The sequence below is a fragment of the Ursus americanus genome, chromosome 23, assembly GCF_024610735.1.
Source record: "Ursus americanus isolate L20-20 chromosome 23, mUrsAme1.1.p, whole genome shotgun sequence".
Lineage (NCBI taxonomy): Eukaryota > Metazoa > Chordata > Mammalia > Carnivora > Ursidae > Ursus > Ursus americanus.
Window position 1 is genome coordinate 20,678,984 of NC_142149.1, and position 24,355 is coordinate 20,703,338.

The 24,355-nt window shown below is 41.9% G+C and overlaps 1 protein-coding gene and 1 long non-coding RNA gene across 2 annotated transcripts in view; one reads left to right on the top strand and one right to left on the bottom strand.

The window, feature by feature from the left end:
* Positions 1–9,456: 9,456 nt before the first annotated feature.
* Positions 9,457–13,985, top strand: KRT24 (keratin 24). The gene is made up of 8 exons (XM_045781651.2): positions 9,457–10,131; positions 10,939–11,021; positions 11,532–11,688; positions 11,951–12,112; positions 12,211–12,336; positions 12,656–12,873; positions 13,336–13,466; positions 13,650–13,985. Exons 1-8 carry the CDS (start codon positions 9,457–9,459, stop codon positions 13,751–13,753), a joined length of 1,656 nt encoding a protein of 551 aa, XP_045637607.1. The 3' UTR covers positions 13,754–13,985.
* Positions 13,986–15,504: 1,519 nt separating this feature from the next.
* The window catches only part of LOC123781930 (uncharacterized), a 37,987-nt gene continuing 29,136 nt past the window's right edge, over positions 15,505–24,355 (bottom strand). The window contains exon 6 of the long non-coding RNA XR_006776835.2: positions 15,505–15,867. This is a non-coding gene — a long non-coding RNA (uncharacterized LOC123781930). The remainder of the gene's footprint in view (positions 15,868–24,355) is intronic.

A 24,355-nucleotide genomic window follows, 5' to 3' on the forward strand; every position in this document is an offset into this window, starting at 1 on the left:
ACAGCAAATAATCTCTACTGTTTCTCAGGAGGGGGAAGAAAATGTAAATTATTTTTCTGACACTTTCTTAACATTGTGAAAATTACGTAAGAGAAGACTTGCTGTGATCGTATACAATACAACAAAAATTATACACAAGTTCTCTAAGATCAGGGACTGTGACTTGTCAATTTTAGGACCAAGATCTAGCAGAGTGGTTTTTGCAAGATGTTCAAATAATAACTGACAAAAGTTGACTTACTACCAGTAGGTAAAATATAAAGTAACCAGATGATAAAAGAATGATAAAATAAATAACAGAATAGAATAATAAAATAAGATGATAATAATAGGATGATAAGTTACAGAATTATAAAAAGAAAACAATAGAAAAAATAGAATAATTGGTAAACGGATAATATATTGAATAATAAATAATAGAGTCATAAGTGAATACAAGTTTCCCCCACTTTTCAAAAATTCATGGTCATACCACTTCACTTTTATGAAAGACATATATTTGTACTTGATTTTGCCAACCGGAAGAAACCCAAAGAAGATTTCGCTTTTACGAAAGCATGAAGGGAAAGAGAGATCTATGTCCAAAAAATAATATACAGTGAGAACAAAATTAAAAGAAAACATTTTAAACCTTAATGAAACGTGGTCAAAATCCATTCCAACACCCAGGGGAATCTGCAGCAGCCGGCCAAGGGACTTCAGATTTGGGCTACGCAATTTCAATCTTGTCCTAGCTGCAGTTTGGCGCCACCTGCTGGCAGCTGTCTTCTGGGTCCAAAATTAAGAGAGGATGCTGGGACAGGCCAACTTCTAAGAAAGCAGTAGTTCCAGGAATCCACAGCCTCTTTAGCTGGCCTGACTCATCCTCAGCCTCCTGCTTCCCAAACTCCCCTTCCCTAACCACTGCCCCCAACCCTGCCTGTCTACCTGGCACATCTCCCCATCTCATCCAAGAAGAGAAGAAATTTAGCTCACCTTCTTGGAAGCTGGATGCAGAAGGGAAGCCAACAACCAATCACGTTATGTCTAAATTTTCAGCAATGTCACAAGGTACCAAGGGTTTTTGCTGTCCTTGTCACATATGACTGTCCCAGGACTGATGTCCCCAGTATATAAATTCATGAACAGATCCATAGTAAAAGATAACCATCGTGCTAAGAAATGGATACATGGTATACACAAGCAACTCATAAACTATGAATGGCAAACATTACAAAGTGCCCCGTGCCCATCATTCAAAGAAAGACATCAAAACGGGTCCGTTTTGTTTAATGATAATACCCGTTTAAGCAAGGGTGTAGGGAAAAGGCACTTTGGAGTGGAAATTGGCAACCATTCAGCAACAGGTATCAAAGGCCCTTCAGAAAAGAGTATGTTTCTTAGAAACTGCGGTTCCGTTCCTAGGACAGTTATTTATCATATGCCCATCCTTCTAGCAATGTCTTCTAGCAGTGAAAAAGCCAGACATGATAAAATATCCCACAACAAAGAATCAATAGACTGTTACCAAGCACACATCAAGGTCCATCGAAGGAGTGTCATGCAGCCGATAAGAATGTTCGAGTTGGTGTATTGGCCTGAAAAGATGTCAGTCATCCCTTGAGAAATGAAAAACAGAGTTTCAAGATAATAAATACAGCATCATCTACTTCTGTAAGAAAATAATTGTTCACAAATGACATACATGCTTATTAAAAACCTGGAAGAATGTACATTAAAATGTAAACAGTGGCTTTTTGTGGGTAGTGAATACATGAGTGACCTTTATTTTCTGCTATGTTTTTATGTGCATTTTCCAATTTTTCGAAAAAAACATGTATTACTTGTACAATTTTAAAATCTTTAAAGAAAAACTATGTTTCAGTGTTTTTGCAATGAATATGCTCCTTTTTTATTTTGTTTTATTTATTTATTTTTTAGAGCGAGTGTGTTTGCAGAGGAGGGGTAGCGGGTGGAGGGGCAGAAGGAGAGAGAGAATCTTAAGCAGGCTCCACCCCCAGCATGGAGCCCAATGCAGAACTCGATCTCATGACCCTGAGACCATGACCTGAGCCAAAATCAAGAGTTGGATGCTTGACCAACCAAGCCACCCAGGTACTCCTTTTTTTTAATTTTAAGGAAAAACAACAGGACAGGTAAGTGGTAAGTAATGTGGTAGAAACTGTAAGAACAAGAAAAAGAAGCACAGGGGGAGGTGGGAAGCTGGTAAGTTGGGAGTTGGTAGGTGGTGCAAGAAAATTGTTCAAGAAGAGGCAGGCCTTGAAAGGTAGTAAAATTTGGATACACAGGGGCGCCTGGGTGGCTCAGTTGGTTAAGTGTCTGCCTTCAGCTCAGGTCATGATCTCAGGGTCCTGGGATCAAACCCCAGCCCGGCTCTCTGCTCAGTGAGGAGCCTGCTTCTCCCACTCCCTCTGCCAGCCACTCCCTCTGCTTGTGCTCTCTCTCTGTCAAACAAATAAATAATCTAAAAAAAAAAAAAAAATGGATACACAGAGAGAAGAAAATAGGGCATAGTCCAGGTCCTTGGCTCTAGGACTTATCATGTCGAAGTGCTTCTAGAAACATTCAGTCACCTACAATGAGTAGGTCACTGGCTAGTAACCATCATCCATTAGCCCTTTTCAGAAATATTTGTGTCTGCTCCATAGCCTGGACTCACTTTGGAAGGGATACGGGCTTACTCAGCACCCATCAACCAAGGTTCCCTGGGCACCCAGTTTCTCTGTCTTCCTCCAGGATCCAGGCACCAGAGAAGAACAATTGTTTTCTGGGACCCACTCCTCATTCAATACAGCTCCCACATCAGAGCTAAATTCCATCCCTTTTTTCCCTCCGTGGAAAGATCTGGCTTCCTAGCCTGTGTTCCCGCAAACCCATTTCGTGGGTTTCCTCCACACTCTGGTAACCCTATGGCCGCCTGGGCCCTAACGCCAGAGCCAACCCTCCCAAGCCTGGCTCAAAGCTGTGAGCTATCTACTCAGACGTGCCTTATCCCATGAGCCTTTCTCATCCCAGACCACAGCCCTGCCATGGTTTCCAGACAGCCCTGCTTCCCTGGGGTGAGCCCTGTGCCCCTTCTCCCCCAGCATGCCTCAGGGCCAGTGCAGATAGGCTGTCTGCCTGAGCCTCCCCCCGTCCCTGTCCCTGGAATGAGCCCTGACAGGACTGGTCTGATGGGCACTGAGATCGCTCACAGAGTAGTAATAATTTGGCTAAAGGCTAGAAAGGTCTCCAAGCGTGTTGCCATTGATTAGTTCAGTATACGGTATTCTCCTATAATTGTTTTAATCTTTTCTGGCCCACGGTCGTGTTTCCTATCTCGTTTCCAACCTTGTACATTGTGACCCCTTCTCTCCTCGCTTTAACCAGGCCTACAAAGAGTTGTCTCTTTTGACCAAGAGCTCCCAGTAGCCCATTTCTTACCCTCTGCTTTGTCTTGACCAAACCCTAGTTAGGCTTCTCTCTTTCCTAGTTTTGTGTGGGAAAGAGAGAAGCCAACTAGAATCGGTCAGTTGTAACTCAGATTGGAGAACATTGCCTTGGAGGGATTCCTCCCAAGCATCCTCTTCCTCAGTCAGCTGCCTTCATCAGGCCTTCCCTCGGGGCCAGTTAAGGAGCGCCTCTACCTCGAATTAATTAAGTCTGTTCTCACCTCTATTTGGCACAATTTTTACCAAATAAGCAGTAATTGCGAACCACTCCTCAAGTACAAGTGCTGAACTTTTGCAGCCTACACCTTAGTAATGAAAACCCCCACTCGTTTGTAATATAAAACATTTCCTTTTTTTTTTTAAAGATTTTATTTATTTATGTGACAGAGAAACAGCCAGCGAGAGAGGGAACACAAGCAGGGGGAGTGGGAGAGGAAGAAGCGGGCTCATAGCAGAGGAGCCTGATGTGGGGCTCGATCCCAGAACGCCGGGATCACGCCCTGAGCCGAAGGCAGACGCTTAACGACTGCGCCACCCAGGCGCCCCTGTAATATAAAACATTTCCTAAATATGACTAAGAAGTAATTGACTAAACCAAATTGCTAAATATTAGAGTTTGACGAGAATTTGAAAGTTACACAGTCCAGTAGAACAGTTTACAGATGGGGGAAACTGTGGCCTCATCTAGAGACATCCGGAGAACTGGAATTTCAGAACAGTTGTCATAAAATTCTGCCACAGTCCCGATGGAAAGAGGTCAGGGGACATGAACAGGTAAAGATTTCTCCTGAGCCCATGAGATCACATACCATCCATTCCTTTGCTACGAAACAATTATTTTACGACTGGGATTCCTTACCTGGAGGTGTGCAGTCTTTCTGAGAGCAGAAGGCCGAGGGAGACTGGGGGGTGGAGCCCAGAGAGACGGAGAAGAGAGCGCCCCGTGGGTTGACTTCACTGTGGCCAGGGACGCGGGAGGCTGGGCCTTGCCGCTCGTAGTACATTCTGGGTTATCTATGTCTGCGGTTCTCTGAAGAGAAGGCCATTGTCTCTCTGGCCCGAAGGAAGGTCTAAAGGGATCAGTTTCAAGCAAAAACAATCAATAATCCCTGGCTTACTTCAATCCGTATTGGCTCTGGCCCTGGAGGACAGAAGTCCCTCAGCCCCCACAGAGACACCTGCCCGTTCTTTTAACTCTCCACATACTGACTAAATGGTCTGCAGGAAAACTAGAAAATGGAGCTGTTTGAGGAGATTCTAGAGCGCTCGATCTCAACAAGGACAAAGCTGAGTCATTTTCTCCCAGAACGAAATGTGGCAAAGCGGCGTGACCGAACAGAGCAGGTGGAGAAGGGGAAGCTTAACTGAAACCGAAAAGGGAAAGAACGCCGAAGGGCGACAGGGAAAGCAGACAGGAAAAGTGAAGAAGGCGTGAAGGAAGAGAAGCTTTGGCAGAACCGGTGAATGCCCCCCTCTGTGTGTCTGACGATAGCACGGGGCTGAAATCAATTTATGGAAAGCGCGACCTCATCTCCAAGTGGCATCTCAGGACATGTATTATTGTAAAAAAAATTGTTTTTTCTTTCTTCCAGGTAGGTGAGCCTGGAGGGGCTCACAGTGGCCACTCTCAGGACATCGGCCTAAACAATGATTCTCCACAGGGGCTGTCCCCCGGTGATTCAGACATGACCCTCTCTCCCCACTCCCCTAACAACACTTCCTCTCACGGACAACCCCCCAACACACACGTGCGCACACAGGTGCCGGAGAATAGCGGGTTTAGAGGCAGAACACACAGCAAAGGGTGGGAGCGATCAGTTACCAAGTTGTTCAGGAAGCAAGTTAAGCCACGCTGTTTTTTTCGTTCGTTCAGGGAGTCTTTACCGTCGATCTTCAACATGTGAGTTTTACCCAGAGACTGTGCACACACAAAATGGAGCTTTTCCTTTTTCCATACTGTTTGCCACAAAGATTTCCACCAACACCCAACCAATACTCTATGGCCAGTGACTTCCCTTTGCTATTCTGATCTTATGCTTCCATTCGAAACCCACGTAACAGAAAGTTCTCTAGAACCGACAAAAGATAGGAGCCCCGAGTTCATTCTAGTCTCAACGTAAGACTCATCGGGGGTAGAGGCACCTGGCTGGCTCGCTGGGTGGAGCCAGTGACTCTTGCACTCGGGGTTGTGGGTTTGAGCCCCGCATTGGGTATAGAGATTACTTTAAAACAAATAAAATCTTAAAAAAAAAAAAAGATTCATCAGGGGCAATAGCAAAAAAGAATGGGCAAGTGACTCTGTGGGGGCTGAGCCAATATAGATTGAAGTAAGGCCAAGATTATTGATTATTTTTACTTGCAAGGACCTTTGGGCCTTTCTTCATGCCAGAGAGACAACAGCCTTCTATTCAGAGAACCGCAGACATATATAACCCAGACTGTACTACGAGCAGCAAGGCCCAGCCTCCCGCGTCTCTGGGCACAGTGAAGTCAATAACATTTCAGTAGTTGGTTTTCCTACCAATCTAAAAACACGTACTATATTAATCTGAATATTTTTAAAAAATACTAGTGGGGCGCCTGGGTGGCTCAGTTGGTTAAGCGTCTGTCTTCGGCTCAGGTCATGATCCCAGGGTCCTGGGATCGAGTCCTGCATCAGGCTCCTTGCTCAGCAGGGAGCCTGCTTCTCCCTCTGCCTGCCACTCCCCCTGCTGGTGTGCTCTCTCTCTCTCTGGCAAATAAATAAATAAAATCTTTTTAAAAAAATAAAAATATACTAGTAATCGACCTGACAAAAATGTCAATGGTTATTATTTACAAATCATCCTATACTCATTGCAAAAGTTTTGTTCTATAATGAACCATAGTTTATATGATTCTTTACAAGTAAAATAAACTGCTAACAAGAAACTACTCAAAACAACTTATAACTGAGGGCAACATCGAACTGGGAGCCCGGACATCGGGGGTTCACTCTGTTTCTTTTAAAGGATCTTATATTGAACAGCTCCTGGATGCCAGGCACGGATGCCGGCATTTCTGAACATTATGTTTCACTGGAAACTCACCAGATTCTCGAAGCTTTCATTTTACAAATGAAAGAGATGGCAAGAATTAATTTGTGAGCTTTAGCAAGTCACTATTTCAAATAAAGAGAGTGGGTATTAAATTTGGAGGGTGTCTTAAACCAATGGGGACCAGGGTTTACTAAAGAATTCTGACACTTCAGGCAAGAACAGAATTGTATTTATATATGCGATTAAAACCCTGCAATCTGCTAAACACTAACGTTCTAGAGCTTGCAAATCATAGAATAAAGATGAGCCTGTTTGATAGGTTTCCCCATTTAAAAGGAAATACATAGATCCATAGAAAGAAAGCATTAAAAATGCATGTAAGGGAATACGAATGAATAGGAGAAAATCCTGTGGGTTTATGTCTACATTTATTTATACACTGCCTCATTAGGCAAGGAATTTGAGGTAGTAACAGCTGTTTTATTTATTAAATGCCCTTCCCAGCAGTCCTCTCTGAATACAGAGTATCAGAGAAGCATCTTAGAACTTAATTTTGAATCTGAATTTTAAAAACAAAGAAGAAATAGATGTCAGCATTAAAAATAATATCAAGAAGAAAGCTTAAAAAAAAAGAAATAGGACAGAAGACGCACTATTTCACTCATCCCAAGCTGCATCAGCGGGTACCCAAACATCCAGATACCCCCAAACAGAAGGTGCGTGAAGCTGCCAAGATGGAAAAGAGACAACTCACATGACAACTAAAAACACAAGTCCCAAGCAAAATTCAGAGGCCAAAGTTGCTGCTGAATGTTGTCTTTTCTCGTTCTTTCCACATAAAGCTCTTTCTACCTGGGCTCTGAAATTTCCCCGTTTCATCAGATTTCTTTCATTTAGTTATTGTTCCTTTCTTTAAACCTTCTTTTAGCCATATGCCAGCCTTTATGAACGTGGAGAGATTACATTTCACACGTTTAAAAGGGAAGAAAAGCCCAGTGATTCTCTTCTCCAGCATTTACCATCATACCATTAATCCCTAGTGCTTGGGCTTCCCTGGTTTCCTAGCTCTGGGGAGGGCGAGGCAAGATGACCAACATACCTTGACAGCTGGTGCCTTTTTTACCTACCTTAAAAGGTGTGATGAGAATTACTCCCAGCTTAACAATTTAAAGTTCATAAAGCACCTTGTCCGCCATGGAGAGATGGTATCCTCCATAGATGAATGGTAACACACCACTGCTGTGAAAACAGAGCAGGCAAATGTCAAAGTTAATTCCTGAAGAGCTACACAGCAAAGGGAATTATCACCTATTTCAGAGTGTGTCCCCATCGAAGGCAGTCCAAGGAGAAATTAACAGAAGGCAGAACGCCGGATAACAAAGGAGCGATGGTAAAAATTAAAGCACGTGCATAGTTTAACAGAGACTGCCAAGATAAGAATGGTTTTAAAGAAGTAAAAGTCAGCTACTTGAGCATAAAGCTGAGGCCAAGAAAGATTTTAGAAGCATTTATACTTTTTTTTTAAAAAAGACGCTTTTTAAAAATGGTGGTAAAGTGGACATAACATAAAATTTACCATCTCCACATTTGTGTCTGTTCAGTAGTGTTAAGTACATGCATATTGTCGCGTAACCAACCTCCAGAATTCTTTTCATCTTGCAAAACTGAAACTCTGTATCCATTAAACAACTCCCCATTTCCCCTCCACCCAGCCACTGGCAACTACCATCCTGTTTTCTGTCTCTGAAACTGACTACGCCAGGTATTTCATGTAAGGGGAATCATACAGAAGTTGTCTTAACAAAAAAAGCAAAACAAAACAAAACTTTTAAACCAGAGAAACTACTAGCAGAGGCAAACGGAAATAATCTAAGATACAAAAGGGACAGAAAAACAGGAAGCAGAAAGTGAACTGGGGAGCATTCTAGATTTTGGTATCTATAAAATGATCCCAATCATAACATTAGTTATCGGAAGTGGATACATATCTTCTCTAAATATCTTTTCAAAAAAAACAGAAAAAAACATGAGCAGAAAGTAGACTGGGGGAAGTCCACCATTTAGTATCTGTAAAATGACTCCAGGCATAACATTGGTTAGCAGAAGTGGATTCAGATCCCCTGCTCCAAATACTTAGAAAACAAAGATGAAATCAGCATCATCTTAGTTTCTTAAGATTTGACTCCAAAAAAGGAAGTTGAGTCTCAGGCTCAAATTCAATGAGAAAGAAGAGCATCTTTGTATCATCACACCGGTGACAATTAACCCCCATCTAAAAATGTTTCCAGTCTTTCCAGGACATTCTCTGCTCAAGTAAACATGTTGCTGAGATCTAACAGCACACGCAAGGAAGACTATTGTATTTAACTTTTTCTTCTCAACAGTGAAAATACCTAATCTGATCTCAGAATACAAGGGAAAATTCAACACAAACGTCCCCTTAGAAATATGCTGATTGAAATAATCATCGAGAAGGATAGTTAAGTAAATCTAAAACTAACGCTGGTGCTAAAGCTAATTTCAACTTTAAGCGGATAATATGAACAAAAGTTATGAGTTTGACGGGAAATTTCCATTCTCATCCTATTAAGTATTTTAATTGCATTGGCTAATCTGGGGATGTGTTCTTCAATTGGGAAATCATGAAGCAAAATGAATAGAATTACTCCTTCAGGAAAGAATTATAAGTCATCGAAACCTCTGAAAGATTACAACTATAATTCTGGGGGGAAAAACGTTTTTGCTTTGCTCCACCTTATTTTTTTTCCTGACAGAGTAAATGCCCCGAGGTTCTGACCTAGCTTCAGAAAAAGAGCCAGTAGAGTGGGTTCACCAAAAAGAAATTATCCAGTTCCAGATTAGCAAAACTATCATAGGGATTAAGAAGTGACACAGAAAAGGAACACCCTGCAAGTGTGTATATAAGGGCCAAAAGGGAGCTGGCAAATACGTTCCTCACCGTCACCTCTCCTCTTCACCCGGACAAGCTGAACTTCGGCAGGAGCACCATGTCTTGCTCATCTCGGGTCTCCTCTTCCAGGACTGGAGGCAGTGGCTTGGTTAGGGGGTCTGCTGGGGGGAGCAGCTTCAGCAGTGGAAGCAGATGCGGTCTGGGGGGTGGCTCTACCCGGGGCTTCCGAGGAGGAAGCGGCGGCTGGGGCCTGAGCGGGGGATCAAGCGGTGGCTTTGGGGGCAGCTTTGGAGGAGGTTTTGGTAGCTGCTCAGTAGGGGGTGGTTTGGGAGGAACTCTAGGCTCTGGGGCTGGCTTTGGAGGGGGTTCTGGCTTTGGAGGGGGTTCTGGCTTTGGAGGGGGTTCTGGCTTTGGTGGGGGGTCTGGCTTTGGTGGGGGGTCTGGCTTTGGTGGGGGGTCTGGCTTTGGTGGGGGTGCTAGTGGAGGCTTCTACAGCTATGGTAGTGGTATGGGGGGTGTACTGGGGGGTGGGATGGGAGGTGGTGCTGGTGATGGGGGGCTTTTCTCCGGAGGTGAAAAGCAAACCATGCAAAAGCTCAATGACCGTCTGGCCAGTTACCTAGACAAGGTCAGAGCCCTGGAGGAGGCCAACACTGACCTGGAGAACAAAATCAGGGAGTGGTATGAGAAATTTGGGCCTGGGAGTGGAGATGGTGGATCTGGAAAAGATTACAGCAAATACTATCCAATAATTGAAGATCTCCGGGGTCAGGTGAGACACTATCCATTACTGAGTTTCTATTATTTCTGTATCTTTTGCTTTTATTCAGATCATATGCCATAATGAAGATTTCAAGTCAAGGAATTATTTAAAGACATATTTACTTGTTGTATATGTACAAAGGGACTTGGTGTGTTTTAACTACGACCGCACTGAATATGACATCCAACCACGCTAATTATCTGTTTGCATCTCAGATTGGAGTATTTCTACATAAGAGCAAAATTGATATAATGGGAGACAGCTAATTAACACATACATATAAGAATGGTGGCAATGAGTCAACACCAGCTTAATCTAATATTTTCATGATTAATTCTGGCAGGTTGACATAGATTGGTGTCTTGGCTAGATTTAAATCATCTTCACAACTGTTTTTCTTCCTAGAAAATCGGGTGCAAATATTGTAGGAGCTTGTGGCAGAATCTGACATGTTTAGCCACTGTTGTATGGGAAGTATTGTTTTAAAGACTTTTTAGAAGTAAAATGCATTTTTTGTACTATTTTCTGAAAGAACTTCTAGAATGACTGATTCTCCAAAGCAGCAGAAATAAGCAGAGGGTTGTACTCTATAAAACAATGTTCCATGCCTACTCCAGTAAATGTGCAAACTGTCACCTTTTTGCAGAAAGATGTAGTCCAGCTATACCCGATTATCAATAAAGATGTCGTTACTAAGCAAGTTTTCAAAACAATTTGCCTTGAAAGGCAACTCGAAGGACATCTACCCTCAGAGGTGGGCATGCAGACACAGGTAAAAAGCATCCATGATTCATTCACCATTATTGCCTTTTCTAGATCATTACTGCCACTATGGAAAACGCTGGGATCGTTTTGCAGATCGACAATGCCAGATTGGCCGCTGATGACTTCAGACTGAAGTAAGAAAAGCAAAGACTTGCAAACAAATGTTCTGGGGGAAAATAAAATGCAATCTGTCTGTTTCATTTATTCTAAATTTAAAGAAAATACCTTTTAGGGGAGCAAGACCTAAATCTACAAACATTCCAAGGGTAAATTTTAAAATCCATCACTCCACTCCAAAAAAGAAACAAAAAAAGAGGGAAAGTAAGATGAAATTTTTGTTCTAAAAATCTTAGCTGTCAATAGAATTAATCTTTGGTTCATAATTTTCTTTCCAGGGGAGAAGTTCCTAAGAGAAAACTCAGTAGCCTTCGTTTATCAAATAGCTCAGAGGGGGGCGCCTGGCTGGCTCAGTCAGAGAGGCAAGGGGCTCTTGATGTTGGCTGGTCAGGGTCGTGAGTTCAAGCCCCATGTTGGGTGTAGAGATTACATAAACAAACAGCTCAGAGGAAAAATCTTTTTCTTGAATATGTAAGAATGGATGGACTCTGAAGTGCTCTATCCTGTCCTACTGCTGTCCTTTCCAGGTATGAGAATGAGCTGTATCTTCGGCAAGCCGTGGAGGCTGACATCAATGGCCTGCGGAAAGTTCTGGATGACCTGACCATGACACGCTCTGACCTGGAGATGCAGATTGAGAGCCTCAGCGAGGAGCTGGCCTACCTGAAGAAGAACCACGAGGAGGTAGGAACACCTTCCACGTCATTAAATGACTTTGGCCTACCTATTTTCCCCCACATCCATTCTGTAAAAATAAAATAAGTTTCATCTAAATGGATTTCCAACTCCTATGATCAAGAGTAGTCATGAGCAAATTACATCTGAATTTAGTGGGAAGCGAGGGTAGCCTTCAGTGTCCTAGTTTCAATTTTTTGTTGGCTGGGCACATTTTAGGAAGACTTTGCTTTTCTGTTGTTATACTGTGGTCCTTTTCTCTTCACGCTAGGAAATGAAGAGTATGCAAGGAAGCTCCGGAGGGGACGTGACCGTGGAAATGAACGCTGCCCCAGGAACTGACCTGACCAAGTTACTGAATGACATGAGGGCACAGTATGAGGAGCTGGCTGAGCAAAATCGCCGCGAGGCCGAGGAGCAGTTCAACAAACAGGTAGATTATCCCTGCTGGATGCCTGAGCCGGCGTTCACACGCAAGCCACGACCTCTCATTTCTTCAGCCTGCAGTGACTGCATTTTCTTTTTCTCTAGAGTGCGTCACTGCAAGCACAAATTTCTACGGACGCTGGGGCAGCCAGTTCTGCCAAGAATGAGATAACAGAATTGAAACGTACCCTGCAAGCCCTGGAAATTGAGCTTCAGTCCCAAATGGCCATGGTAAGTGCAAAGAGGTTTGCAACATCTCCAACAGGGAGTCAAGCGATCCCATTTTCTTTCTTTGCCAAGATGTTCCACTTGGCACATAATAAAAGCAGCATTAGGAGAACTCGCCTGGGGTTGTAGAAAGCATAAAACATTGCAGTTAAAGATAATATACTCCCATAGAAGATTTAGCTTAAAGAAAAAGTTATGCCAAGAAAAACTAAGGAACCAATGATAGAACAACACAGCTTGTAACTTGAAGGTGTCCTTCTCTTAGCACCTTATAAAAAAACGAATTTTTCATCATGAAGCTTTAATTTGCTTGTTCTCTTAGAAAAGCTCCCTGGAAGCAACCCTGGCTGACACAGAAGGTGGCTACGTGGCTCAGCTGTCAGAAATCCAGATGCAGATCAGCAGCCTGGAGGAACAGATCTGCCAGATCCGGGGCGAGACCGAGTGCCAGAACGCAGAGTATGAGCAACTGTTGGACATCAAGACCCGCCTAGAGATGGAGATCGAGACGTACCGCCGCCTGCTCGATGGAGAGGGAGGGTACGTGAAAGTCGTGAACCCACTCAGTGCGTTCCTTGGTGTACTTACGTTATGAAACCAAAAAGGGGTCTAGGGGCTGGGCTTGGTTTAAAAAGTCTGGGTTTTGGTTAAAGAGTCACAGTGGGGGCGCCTGTGTACTTTTGCTATGAAACCAAAAGGGGTCTAGGGGCTGGGCTTGGTTTAAAAAGTCTTGGACTTGGTTAAAAAGTCACAGCGGGGCACCTGGGTGGCTCAGTTGGTTAAGCGTCCAACTCTTGATTTCAGCTCAGATCTTGATCTCAGGGGTGTGAATTCAAGCCCTGTGTTGGGCTCCACACCCAACTTAAAATAAGAAGAAGGGCCCTCCTCCGCCTCCTCCACAGACCAATCAAAAGACAATTATTCATCATGGAGAGCCCCCTGAGTGGAGGGTTTCTCCCATCTTGGCAAACAACAAAGGAAAACAATTATTTTTTCCTCTAGTGGTTCTGGTTTTGGAGGATCTGATTGTAGAAGCTCCGGATCCAGAAATTCAGGATCCAGAAACATGGGATCTAGGGATTTGTCCACATCTGGGGACTCAAGATCTGGAAGCTGTTCCGGCCAAGGAAGAGGTAAACGTTTCCCGCATGTTCGTGATCATTTTATAATGTAAAAGCAAAGGCATGCTTCTCTTGTCTAATCAAAAGCGTATACTACTGTTGACAGAATCTTAACCTGGAGAGAACTTACTTAAAGAATGCACTTGGATTTCTGTGATCGTTTCCAGACTGACGCTGTGATTCTGTGATTTTCAGATCCAAACAAGACCAGAGTGACTAAGACCATTGTGGAGGAGGTGGTGGGTGGCAGAGTCATCTCATCTCAAGTCAGCAACGTGTCTGAGGTGAGAGTTAAATAAGCAATTTCCAGATCAGCAAGAGTGTCTTTTGGAGAAAAACCGGAAGGACACAAATGAAGAAATCATGTCAATCTCACCATCTTTCTGGATAACTTCAGGAAAGAGTTTTCATCCAGAAATAGATGACCAAGCAATTTTTCTGCATCCTCTTTTTTTTCTGACTAGAATGCTCTTGAAAAAGTTGAAAAATGACAATCTTGCTCTAATCATTTTCATGCTTCAATAAACTTACTTTTGCAAGTTAACTAAATGCTTCCTGAAATTTTTAAAGAAATTCAATATTGTACCTAGAAATAAAGCTATCAGTCATGATCTCACTTCATTGTTATGTTACTAATATTAATTCGTTATTAACATAGTCCCCTCTTCATAAAAATCAAAACAGTAGCCATTTGGTATGTGGGCATTTCTAGCAACATCTCACTGGAACTCAGTGATAGCTGAAATTAGACCTTAGCATCCCAAAAAAAAAGTCGTGGGAAAGAAGATGGGATATGTGATAGAGCACCAGATTTCTGAAAACCTTGAAAGCCCCAAAGAGAAAAGATCTCAGATACTTGTACCCTTACGAAATCTAGCCATAACTCTAGCCGAAAACTGTCACTTTGCCAAGGTGGTGTTTCCTTTTCCCACTCTCCATTGCTGAAGTTTTTACCCCTGAGTCATCCACTTGGCTCCATCTTGTCTTGCGTGGGATAATGAAGCCCGTTAAAGTAGGGTGGGGGGTGGCAGAGGGTCAGTCCCAGGAAGAACTAGACACAGGACAAAGCCAAGCCGGGTAAGGACTTTCCCATTCAAGGAATTTAATAGGACCAGATCACAAATTAGAAAATCAACCCCACAAGCCACTCCTCAAGAAAAGAACTTGAGACTTGGCACAAAAAGCCTAATTTAAAATCACAAAGGATAAACCTGAACATAATTTATGCCAATTGTAACTTCAAATAAAAAATCAATAAGACTTTGCATCAGAAACCAGGGAGGTACTGTATGGTGACTAACATAATATAATAAAAAAACATTTAAAAAAATCAATAAGAACTGTATACGAGTATCAAATTTTAATAATCAAAAACAACCCAGGAAATGTAGTTTTTCATTTGCTACGCATATTGAATAAAACCTAAACACGAACCTGCGAGCACACTGACTTCGGCTGTAACAGACCCCCGCAGAACAGAGTTAATAGCTAAGCACAAAACCACTACTCAAAAAGAGCAACGTTGTCTTAAGTCAAACATATGTTTCCCATCAAGCCATTACAGTAAATTAAACCTTGGATATTTTTCCTCTACTGAAAAGTTCGGAAATATGAACCAGCTGATCTAGGCTGGATTAATGGTGGGGGGACACAAATGGAAACCAGCTGTGTGCAGGTTCCAGCCCCCTGGGTCATCACGGCCACATCAGGGAAGCCTTGCTCTGTGAGTCTTCCCAGATGTAGTCTTCTAGTCCTGTACCACCTGGCACCTACATTGATGACTGGTATTATCCTCATGCCAAAGCAACAATATGCAGCTACTCTGAAAATCATCTTTAGGTGAAAACCCTCATTCTGGGTTTCCTTGGCATGTGTTAAGATGCTGCATTTGTACTAAATGATCATTTGTGGAAAAAGCCAGAACATACTGAGATGCAGTAGCGTATGTTTCAAGCATTTCAATTTTACAGCTGAAATTACTGAACCATTTTGGATCCTGAAATTTACTTAGAGTACTGAATGAAATGTTAAGGATAAGGTGTTCGCACATTATGACCTGCTCTAAGATCACTTCAAAACCACATGCCATGAAACTGCATATGTTTTATTCTGGAACTTGAAAGTTCAGCAACCCATCAACTTTTAAATGAGAGTGGAAGAGCCAGTGCCTACTTGCATATGGATTTTCACCCGTTGACTTCTGATTCAGAGATTCGTGTGGCTGTTCTTGTCATTCTGACCTCAAGGGACAATGGGCAAGAATGGACATGGTACCCATCCTCACAAAGATTAGAAGCAAGAAACAAGGTTTGTAGTAGGCAGAGAAGAGGAACAGCCAAAGGATTTGAGACTCTATGGAAAATAGCCTAAACTTGCTTAATGACTTCATGGAATTAGATGCTGTTCAAAAGACCTATAAGAGAAGACAAAGTGATGAGTATAAATGAGCCAGAATGTAGCTCAAGTAATATTTTCAAATTACCTCCTCCATTAACCAAATACTACTGCATGTAATTCACTTCAAAAAATTATCAGTGGCTCAAATGGGACACTTGAAAAATATTGGTCAAGTTCTTTTAAAAACAATTTACTCATTGGTAATATCAATGGCAATATGAAATAGTAAGGTGGAAAGGAGCAAACACTGTGATAACACTTCAACCAATTGTTTTTATATTAGCATTTAAATGGCATATAGATGACAAGCCCAGAATGCATCACTGATCTATCATGCATCAAGTACATGGATTCCTGGGGAGTTGGGGGGGATGTTTATTTCATTAACCAAATCACAAGGAACATGAAACCATATAGGAGCTCATTAAAACTGCAATAGGACTGCATCACATGGCCCCAGCTTGCTTCTTACTGACACTGTAGAGGTGGGGAGTGTTTCACAACATCCCAACCTCTGTCAATTCATTCTAACACCCTAACCTTAGAAACATGCACTGCTTTTAGGTTGACTCATTGCTTGCAGCCAGCTGTAAAATAAATTACTCCGAATGATTTTATATAAGTTTGCCTAAGACCAAGAAGTCAGGTTCTTAAGTCTCCATGATGGTTTTTATGCAAACAATGGCTTTGTGGCACCGTTACAAGAGAAGGTAACTGTGCTCTCCCCACTGAGTGTTCCATGCCCAAAAGTTTCCATGAAGATCCAGTATTCATGCTTGTGATATCTATAATAACAACATTTAAAAAATCACAATTTTTTCAAACTTTTATATTTAAGATTTTTTTTTTTTAAAGATTTTACTTATTTATTCGACAGAGATAGAGACAGTCAGTGAGAGAGGGAACACAAGCAGGGGGAGTGGGAGAGGAAGAAGCAGGCTCATAGCAGAGGAGCCTGATGTGGGGCTCGATCCCATAACACCAGGATCACGCCCTGAGCCGAAGGCAGACGCTTAACCGTTGTGCCACCCAGGCGCCCCTAAGATTTTATTTTTAAGTAATCTCTACACCCAACATGGGACTCGAACTTACAACCCAAGATCAAGCGTCACATGCTCTACCAACTAAGCCAGCCAGGCACCCCTACAGAGTTTTATTTTATTTCATTTTATTTTGCTTTTTTTTAACTTTATTATTTTATTTTAATTCAATTAATGAACATACATTGTAGCATTAGTTTCAGAGGTAGAGTTCAGTGACTCATCAGTTGTATATAACACCCAGGGCTCATTGCATCATGTGCCCCCCTTAATGCCCGTCCCCCAAGTTACCCCATCCTCCTGCCCACCCTCCCCTCCAGCAACCCTCAGTTTGTTTCCTATGGTTAAGAGTCTCTTATGGCTTGTCTCCCTCTCTGATTTCATCTTGTTTTATTTTTCCCTCCCTTCTTCTATGCTCCTCTGTTTTGTTTCTTAAAATTCCACATATGAGTGAAATCATATGATAGCTGTCTTTCTCTGATTGACTTATTTTGCTTAGCCTAATACCCTCTAGTTCCATCCATGTTGTTGAAAATGGCAAGATTTCATTTTTTGATGGCTGAGTAATATTCCATTGTGTATATATACCACATCTTCTTTATCCATTCATCTGTCGATGGACTTCTGGGCTCTTTCCATAGTTTGGCTATTGTGGACATTGCTGCTATAAACATTGGGGTGCAAGTGCCCCTTCAGATCACTATATGTGTATCTTTGGGGTAAATACCTAGTAGTCCAAATGCTGGGTTGTAGGGGAGCTCTATTTTCAACTTTTTGAGGAACCTCCATACTGTTTTCCCGAGTGGCTACACCAGCTTGCATTCCCACCAGCAGTGTAAGAGGGTTCCCCTTTCTCCACATCCTTGCCAACATTTGTTGTTTCCTGCCTTGTTAATTTTAGCCATTCTGACTGGTGTGAGGTGGTATCTCATTGTGGTTTTGATTTCTATTTCCCCGATGCCGAGTGATGTTGAATATTTTTTCATGTGTCTATTGGCCATTTGGATGTCTTCTCTGGAGAAATAACTGTTCATGACTTCTGCCCATTTCTTGACTGGATTTTTTTGTTCTTTGCATGTTGAGTTTGATAAGTTCTTTACAGATTTTGGATACTAGCCCTTTATCTGATAAGACATTGGCAAATATGTTCTCCCATTCTGTTGGTTGTCTTTTGGTTTTGTCAACTGTCTCCTTTGCTGTGCGAAGCTTTTTATCTTGATTCAGTCCCAACAGTTCATTTTTGCCTTTGTTTCCCTTGCCTTTGGAGACGTGTCTAGCCAGAAGTCACTGTGGCTGAGGTCAAAGAGGTTGTTGCCTGTGTTCTTTTCTAGGATTTTGGTGGATTCCTACCTCACATTTAGGTCTTTCATCCATTTTGAGGTTTTTTTGTGTATGGCGTAAGAAAGTGGTCCAGTTTCATTCTTCTGCATGTGGCTGTCCACCCTACACTCGGTTAGGCACCCAACTCTTGGTTTCAGCTAGGGTCGTGTTCTTGGGGTCATGAGATCGAGCCCCCCCCCTCGGGCTCCATGCTCACTGTGGAGTCTGCTTGAGATTCTCTCTTCTTTTCCCTCTGTTCCTCCCCGCTTGTGTACTCCCTCTCTCTAAAACAAATAAATAAGTAAATCTTTAAAAATAATAATAAATAAGAAGTTGACTGGTGACTTTTATTCTAATCTCCCACCCAGAATAGAAATTCTTCCTGAAAGATTATTCTAAGCCTCCAGTCTCTGGTTGAAGATACCCAGAGCTTGCAAAGTCATGACTTGGGAAGGCAGATCATTCGATGTAAGAACAGGTGTAAAGTTAAAAGTGGTTTCCTTACATGGAGCCCGATCTGTTTCTCTGTTCAGCAATTTGATCCTGGTTCAGGCCTTTGGAGCTATTTTTAAATGGCCATGGGTCTTTTCTTTTCTAAACAAAATTCCCAATTTCTTGAGCCATGCCTCCTCTGACATTGTTTCCATATTCTTCATTAACTAGACCACACATGTTGGATATTACAGACATATTTGCAATTAATTAGTCCTCTTAAACGATGGCACCCAGAATTAAACACAAAGATCAAGAGCAGTGGGAAAATGGCCCCTGGGCTTCTGTAAATCTTTTGATATAGTCTAACTTCAGCGGCCACAGCATGTTCACAATTGTTGGGGTGGAACTTTCACAGAGACACTTTATCCTTCCACTGATGTTTTAGTCCCCCTTTCTTTTTAACTCCTGGAACTTCCTTTTATTATTCTATTTGCTTTACAAACTCTTACCCATTTGGGGTCATCATTTTACCTTGAAAGTTTTTTAAATATATTTTTGATTCTCTCATCCAACATATTCAATATGTTTGTATCACTTAGAAAAAAATGCAACAAAATCGAAAATGCAAGCTGTATCACACCTCAGCCCCCCACCCGCCCATCGCAGATATCAGCTTGACGTAAATGTTTCCTAAATAAGCCATTTGAATATTTTATTCTGTGTTCAATTGTTTCAATGTTAACAAAAGTTTTAAGAAATGTTTACTTGGTGTTTGAAGACATAGGAATAGACTCAGAGTCCCTTTAAGTAAAATGAAGCAAAAGCCATGCGGAGAAAGAACATCAAGTGACATGGAATTTATTTACCAAAAAATATCGTCCTTCTAGTGCAACTGCTTTAGTTAAAGATGATAGACAGATAGATGATAGATTTATTTCACTGCCTCTGACAATACACATAATGAAGAAGAACGTGTTTTATAATATGGACATCATGGGGGGAGGGGCTTCCCATTATAAAAAGGCACCTGGAGAGAGGAAGTAGGGTATGCTATGCTTATAATCTCCAAGGTTAGGTAATCTGCTGTGATTCAAAATCTGTATATGTTGAATTTACCCACAGAAGGAGCAAGGGGCAGCCACAGCTGAGGTTTACAAGAACCTGGAGAAACTTAAACCATTGCTATTTAATAGTAAATCGAAACATTATAGTGTATCAGTTCCTCCTTTTCTCTTTAACTTTCTTGGGGGTCCTGCGCTTTCATAAAATAAGAATATACAGTTAGATATTATTAATCATTTCAAAAACCCAAACCATGGGACGCCGGGGTGGCTCAGTCAGTTAAGCATCTGCCTCTGGCTCCGGTCATGATCCCAGAGTGCTGGGATCGAGCCCCACATCCCCACATCCACCTTCCTGCACAGCAGGGAGTCTGCTTCTCCCTCTCCCTCTGCCTCTTCTCCCAGCTTATGCTCTCTCTCACTCACTCTCTCTCTCAAATAAATAAATAAAATCTTAAAAAAAAAAAAGCCCAAAGCAGGCTTTGAGAAAAATTTAACACTTAAAATTTTATTTTCTTACAATTGGCAAAAGCAAGAAAAAAATAACAGAAGAATATTAAAAGGAATCTGACCATTTTCTCTTCCTACATTTTATTCTTATTTAAGACAGGATACATAGAGTAAGAATCAACCACTTTCTGTTACTTTACCAGAAATCCCTAAAATTGATTTCAGATACCTTCATCTGAAAAGATGGTATATTTATCATATAATTCCAAAGGAAAATAAATTGTTTTAAGCACAGTCATCAAAATGCATGAGGACAGAAATGCAATAAGTGAAAATACAAGTTGAAGTAGGCTGGTAGCCTGCAAATGTTACCTGCTTCACTTCTCCAGTGTGAGATAATAAATACCTGAAGGCATGTTCTGTGTTTTAAAATAAATAAGACACTCTACGGAGTTTAACAATTAACGAAACGATAATTTAGTGTTACAGATGTCACTGAAAATCTTTCAGGTGATAGTATCAGAGAGGAAACACCCACTTTATCAACTAGAAAAGGAGGTACTAACTGATAACTCCCTAATACTCTCCTGGAGGTTGGTTTTTGCAGGACTGAAACCCTTCCAACCTGTCCCACTTCGCCCAAAAATCTAGTCTATGGCAATTAGATTCTGATCACAGGAAAGGAAGAATCCTAGTTGGCGGGGGGTTGGGGGGCATCTCCTCAGGTGGAGCTTTTTGTACCAACTTTGGGGGTGCCAGGCAGGGAGGAGGTGAGAGCGGGCTGCCCTCTGATAATGAGAAGGATACGATGTGAAACCCAATGACCCTCTCGCAGTCAGCCCGGACAAGATGGCGCTCTGGAGCAGGCAAGCCATTCACTTGAACATGAAATCAAAGCACGGTATAAGAAATTTGGACCTGGGGCAATGGTCAAGAAGTAAAACAGGACTAAAGAAGTATCACCAGATAATTGAGGAACTTAGAAACAAGGTAAGACATTTTGCTGCTGCTGGACAAGAGAATGCTATGAAAAGTGACAAAATAGGAAAAGATGGAGACCATCTGACACCATTACCGTATTTTCCTCAATTTAACCAGATGAAGGAATTGAACAAGCAACAGAATATCCTTCTGAGCTATGTTCAATTTTTTTTTCTAATTTTCTTACTTGTCTATACTTCATGTTCCGGAAGGAATTATAGAAATGTTTTGAAAATACTTAAAATTAAACTAAGTAAATAGTCTGCAGTTGTATCCTCAAAAGAAGAGATAAATGCGGGAAAGATATATTTAGACAACTGTTTAATGTGTTTGTCCTTAAAGAACCACATACATATAAAATTTCTGTGAAGACCCTGACACAGGCCTTGCTAAAATATCAGTGTACAGAAGTTCAGAATGTGAGGGCAACAAACGGTTTTTTTTGTGTGTCCTGCTTTTCCATATATCACATGCAACCACGAACACCACCAGCTTCACGCTCCAGACTGACATCGTAAAATGAGCAGCTGAAGACTTCAGACAGAAGTCAGGTGTGGCTACCATCAACAGCACAATGGAAAACATCAGCTATGGAGAGAAGCAATAGGGGACACCAGGCTTATTTTTATACCGAAATCAAAAGTGACAAGAAGAGTACTGTTCTTTTTAGAAATTAATGAAATCCTAAAGATAGAAAAATATTTTAGCTGAATACACTAGAGAAGGCCATTATTTACAAAAACATTCCTGTGGTTCCATGCTCAAACAAAGAATCATTGCCTAGTTTATAAGCAAGAACTTTTATGAATTAGGTATGTCTTAAGTAAGGTTCCTAAAAAGTACCATTACGTGTTTCTGAAGACTCCTTAACCCCCTTCTTTACATGTGTGTACAAGGCCCTCACGAGCAAGAGGGAAATAAAGTGTGGCGACTTTGTCCTAAGAAATAAAAATGCTAGAGGGCTTTCCTCAAAGCTTTTGGCATCTCATATGCTGTACCCCCCTTCCCCCCAAAATGTGAAATGTGAATAGCAAATTATATTTACAACAAATATTAAACTGAAACTTAGCATTTCTGGAAACAGTCCTTTAAAAGACTGTTCAGAATAGAGTATTAACACAAACTTAATAACCACTGAGAGCACCTGAAACTGTTCAGGTTTGGCTCTGAACGAGCCCTGTGCCAGAATGCGGCCACTGACAGCCACGGCCAGTGCAGAGTCCAGGATGACCTCACTGCTTCCAACACTGATCTGGAAATGCAGATTGAAACCTGGCAGAGGACTTCGCTGATCTCATGAAGAGCCATGAAGGTGTGTGTGTGTCCAGAGGCTGAAGTATAACTTGCCTCTTTCTTATTTCTTGTCTTCAATTCCAATCTAATGATGAGGTTAAGGAAAATTCTTTTTTTTTAAAGATTGTATTTATTTATTTGTCAGAGAGAGAGAGAGAGGGAGCAAAAGCAGAGGGAACGGAAGGCAGATGGAGAAGCAGCCTCCCTGCCGTGCAAGGAGCTCAATGTGGGACTTGACCCCAGGGCCCCAGGATCATGACCTGAGCTGAAGGCAGACGCTTAACCAACTGAGCCACCCAGGCATCCGGAGGTGAAGGAAAATTCTAATAAACGAAGTGAATTCTAATGCCATCATGGTTCAATCCCTTGACGGTTGTTTCCCATTCTGGAAACTGAAGTCCCGCCAGAAATTGCAGGCTCTGACGGGCATGTGGAGACGGTCGTCATACCTGAAGCTACTCTAACCGGGCTCCTCAATGACCTGAGATCTCCCCGTGAAGCCCTCACTGAACAGAATCACCAGGATGTTAAAATTAGGTTCAAGGACAAGGTAAACTAAAAATCCAGTCAAGGTCAGAAAATTAGGACGACTTCCCTTCCCTGATAAATGGCCCTGTTTTATAACAGCATTTCAGAGCCGAATACTGCTTCAGCAGATCCCGCATCCAGTCCGGCTAAGATTCAGACGAATGAGCTAAAGTGGATATTCAGGCCATGGAGCTAGAACCCGTCTGCAGGAGCCCTGGTAGGTAACAGTCTCCTCCTGGGTGTAGACGCCAAATCCAATTGGTCCTCAGGTAATTTCATGATTTCACCTCAACAAAAGGTCCCCAAAATATTCTATTCCCTATGAAATTTATTTTTAAAAGCTCTTAAAATGTTGAGATCTTTGGCTTCTTAAGTGCGAATTCACACCGGAGAGTGTTCATTTAATACATGAAAAATATCTAGAAGCAAAATTAACTGCACCCGTCAACCCCTATTTTGAAAATACTCCAGCTCCTGAATCAGCTAAGACACCGCAAATGTCGACATGAGCTCGCTGTTAGAGAAACACTGGGCTGGCGCTTTTCCAGAATGAGATCACTTGTTTCTATCTCCAGGTAGGTGGTAAGGCAGGACTCCTGTCTGAAAGCTTAAGAGAATTAATCTAGGTGAAGTGGCTTCTCGAAGATCCAGCTAGGAGTTCCTTCAGTATCAAGGAGTTGTGTTTTAATTAAGAAGATTTTATACATTTTTATTAAGAAAATTTATACATTTAAACTTGAATAACAATGTTTTCCTTTTTAAATCAATGTTCAGGGGCGCTTGGGTAGCTCAGTGAGTGAAGCATCTGCCTTCAGCTCAGGTCATGTTCCCCGAGTCCTGGGATCAATCCTTGCATCGGGCTCCCTGCTCAGCAGAGAGTCTGTTTCTCCCTCTTCCCCTCTGCTTGCATGTGACTCTCTCTCTCTCAAATAAATAAACAAAACCTTTTTTAAATAAATGAATGAATACATAAATATTCACTTGTACTCCCAAAAGACAAGATTATTTGCAATAAGCGTTTTTCAAGTATCTGATGTTTCAGAAGCTGTGAGATAGGAAACAGGATAGCGGTGGCATTTCTGTCTTCTGGGCACACTTGAACTGTAGGGAAGTTTTTATTAAACTGATAATGCATTAGCCAGTTGCTCTATTTTGCATTAGCCTGGTAGACCGGAGCCCCAGTCCTAGGCTGTCTCTAAACTCAGAGTGTGACCTTAGATAAGTCACTCTTCCAAAAGTATCCATCTCTAGACCTCATTTTTCCTTTATCTATAAAACAGGGGAGTTGGTCATCCGTAAGGTACTTTCCAATTCTCAGATCTATGACTCTATGCAACTCAATTTTAAGAACAATAAAAAAAATATCAAGGTGGTGAAATGAATGTTATAGTGAATT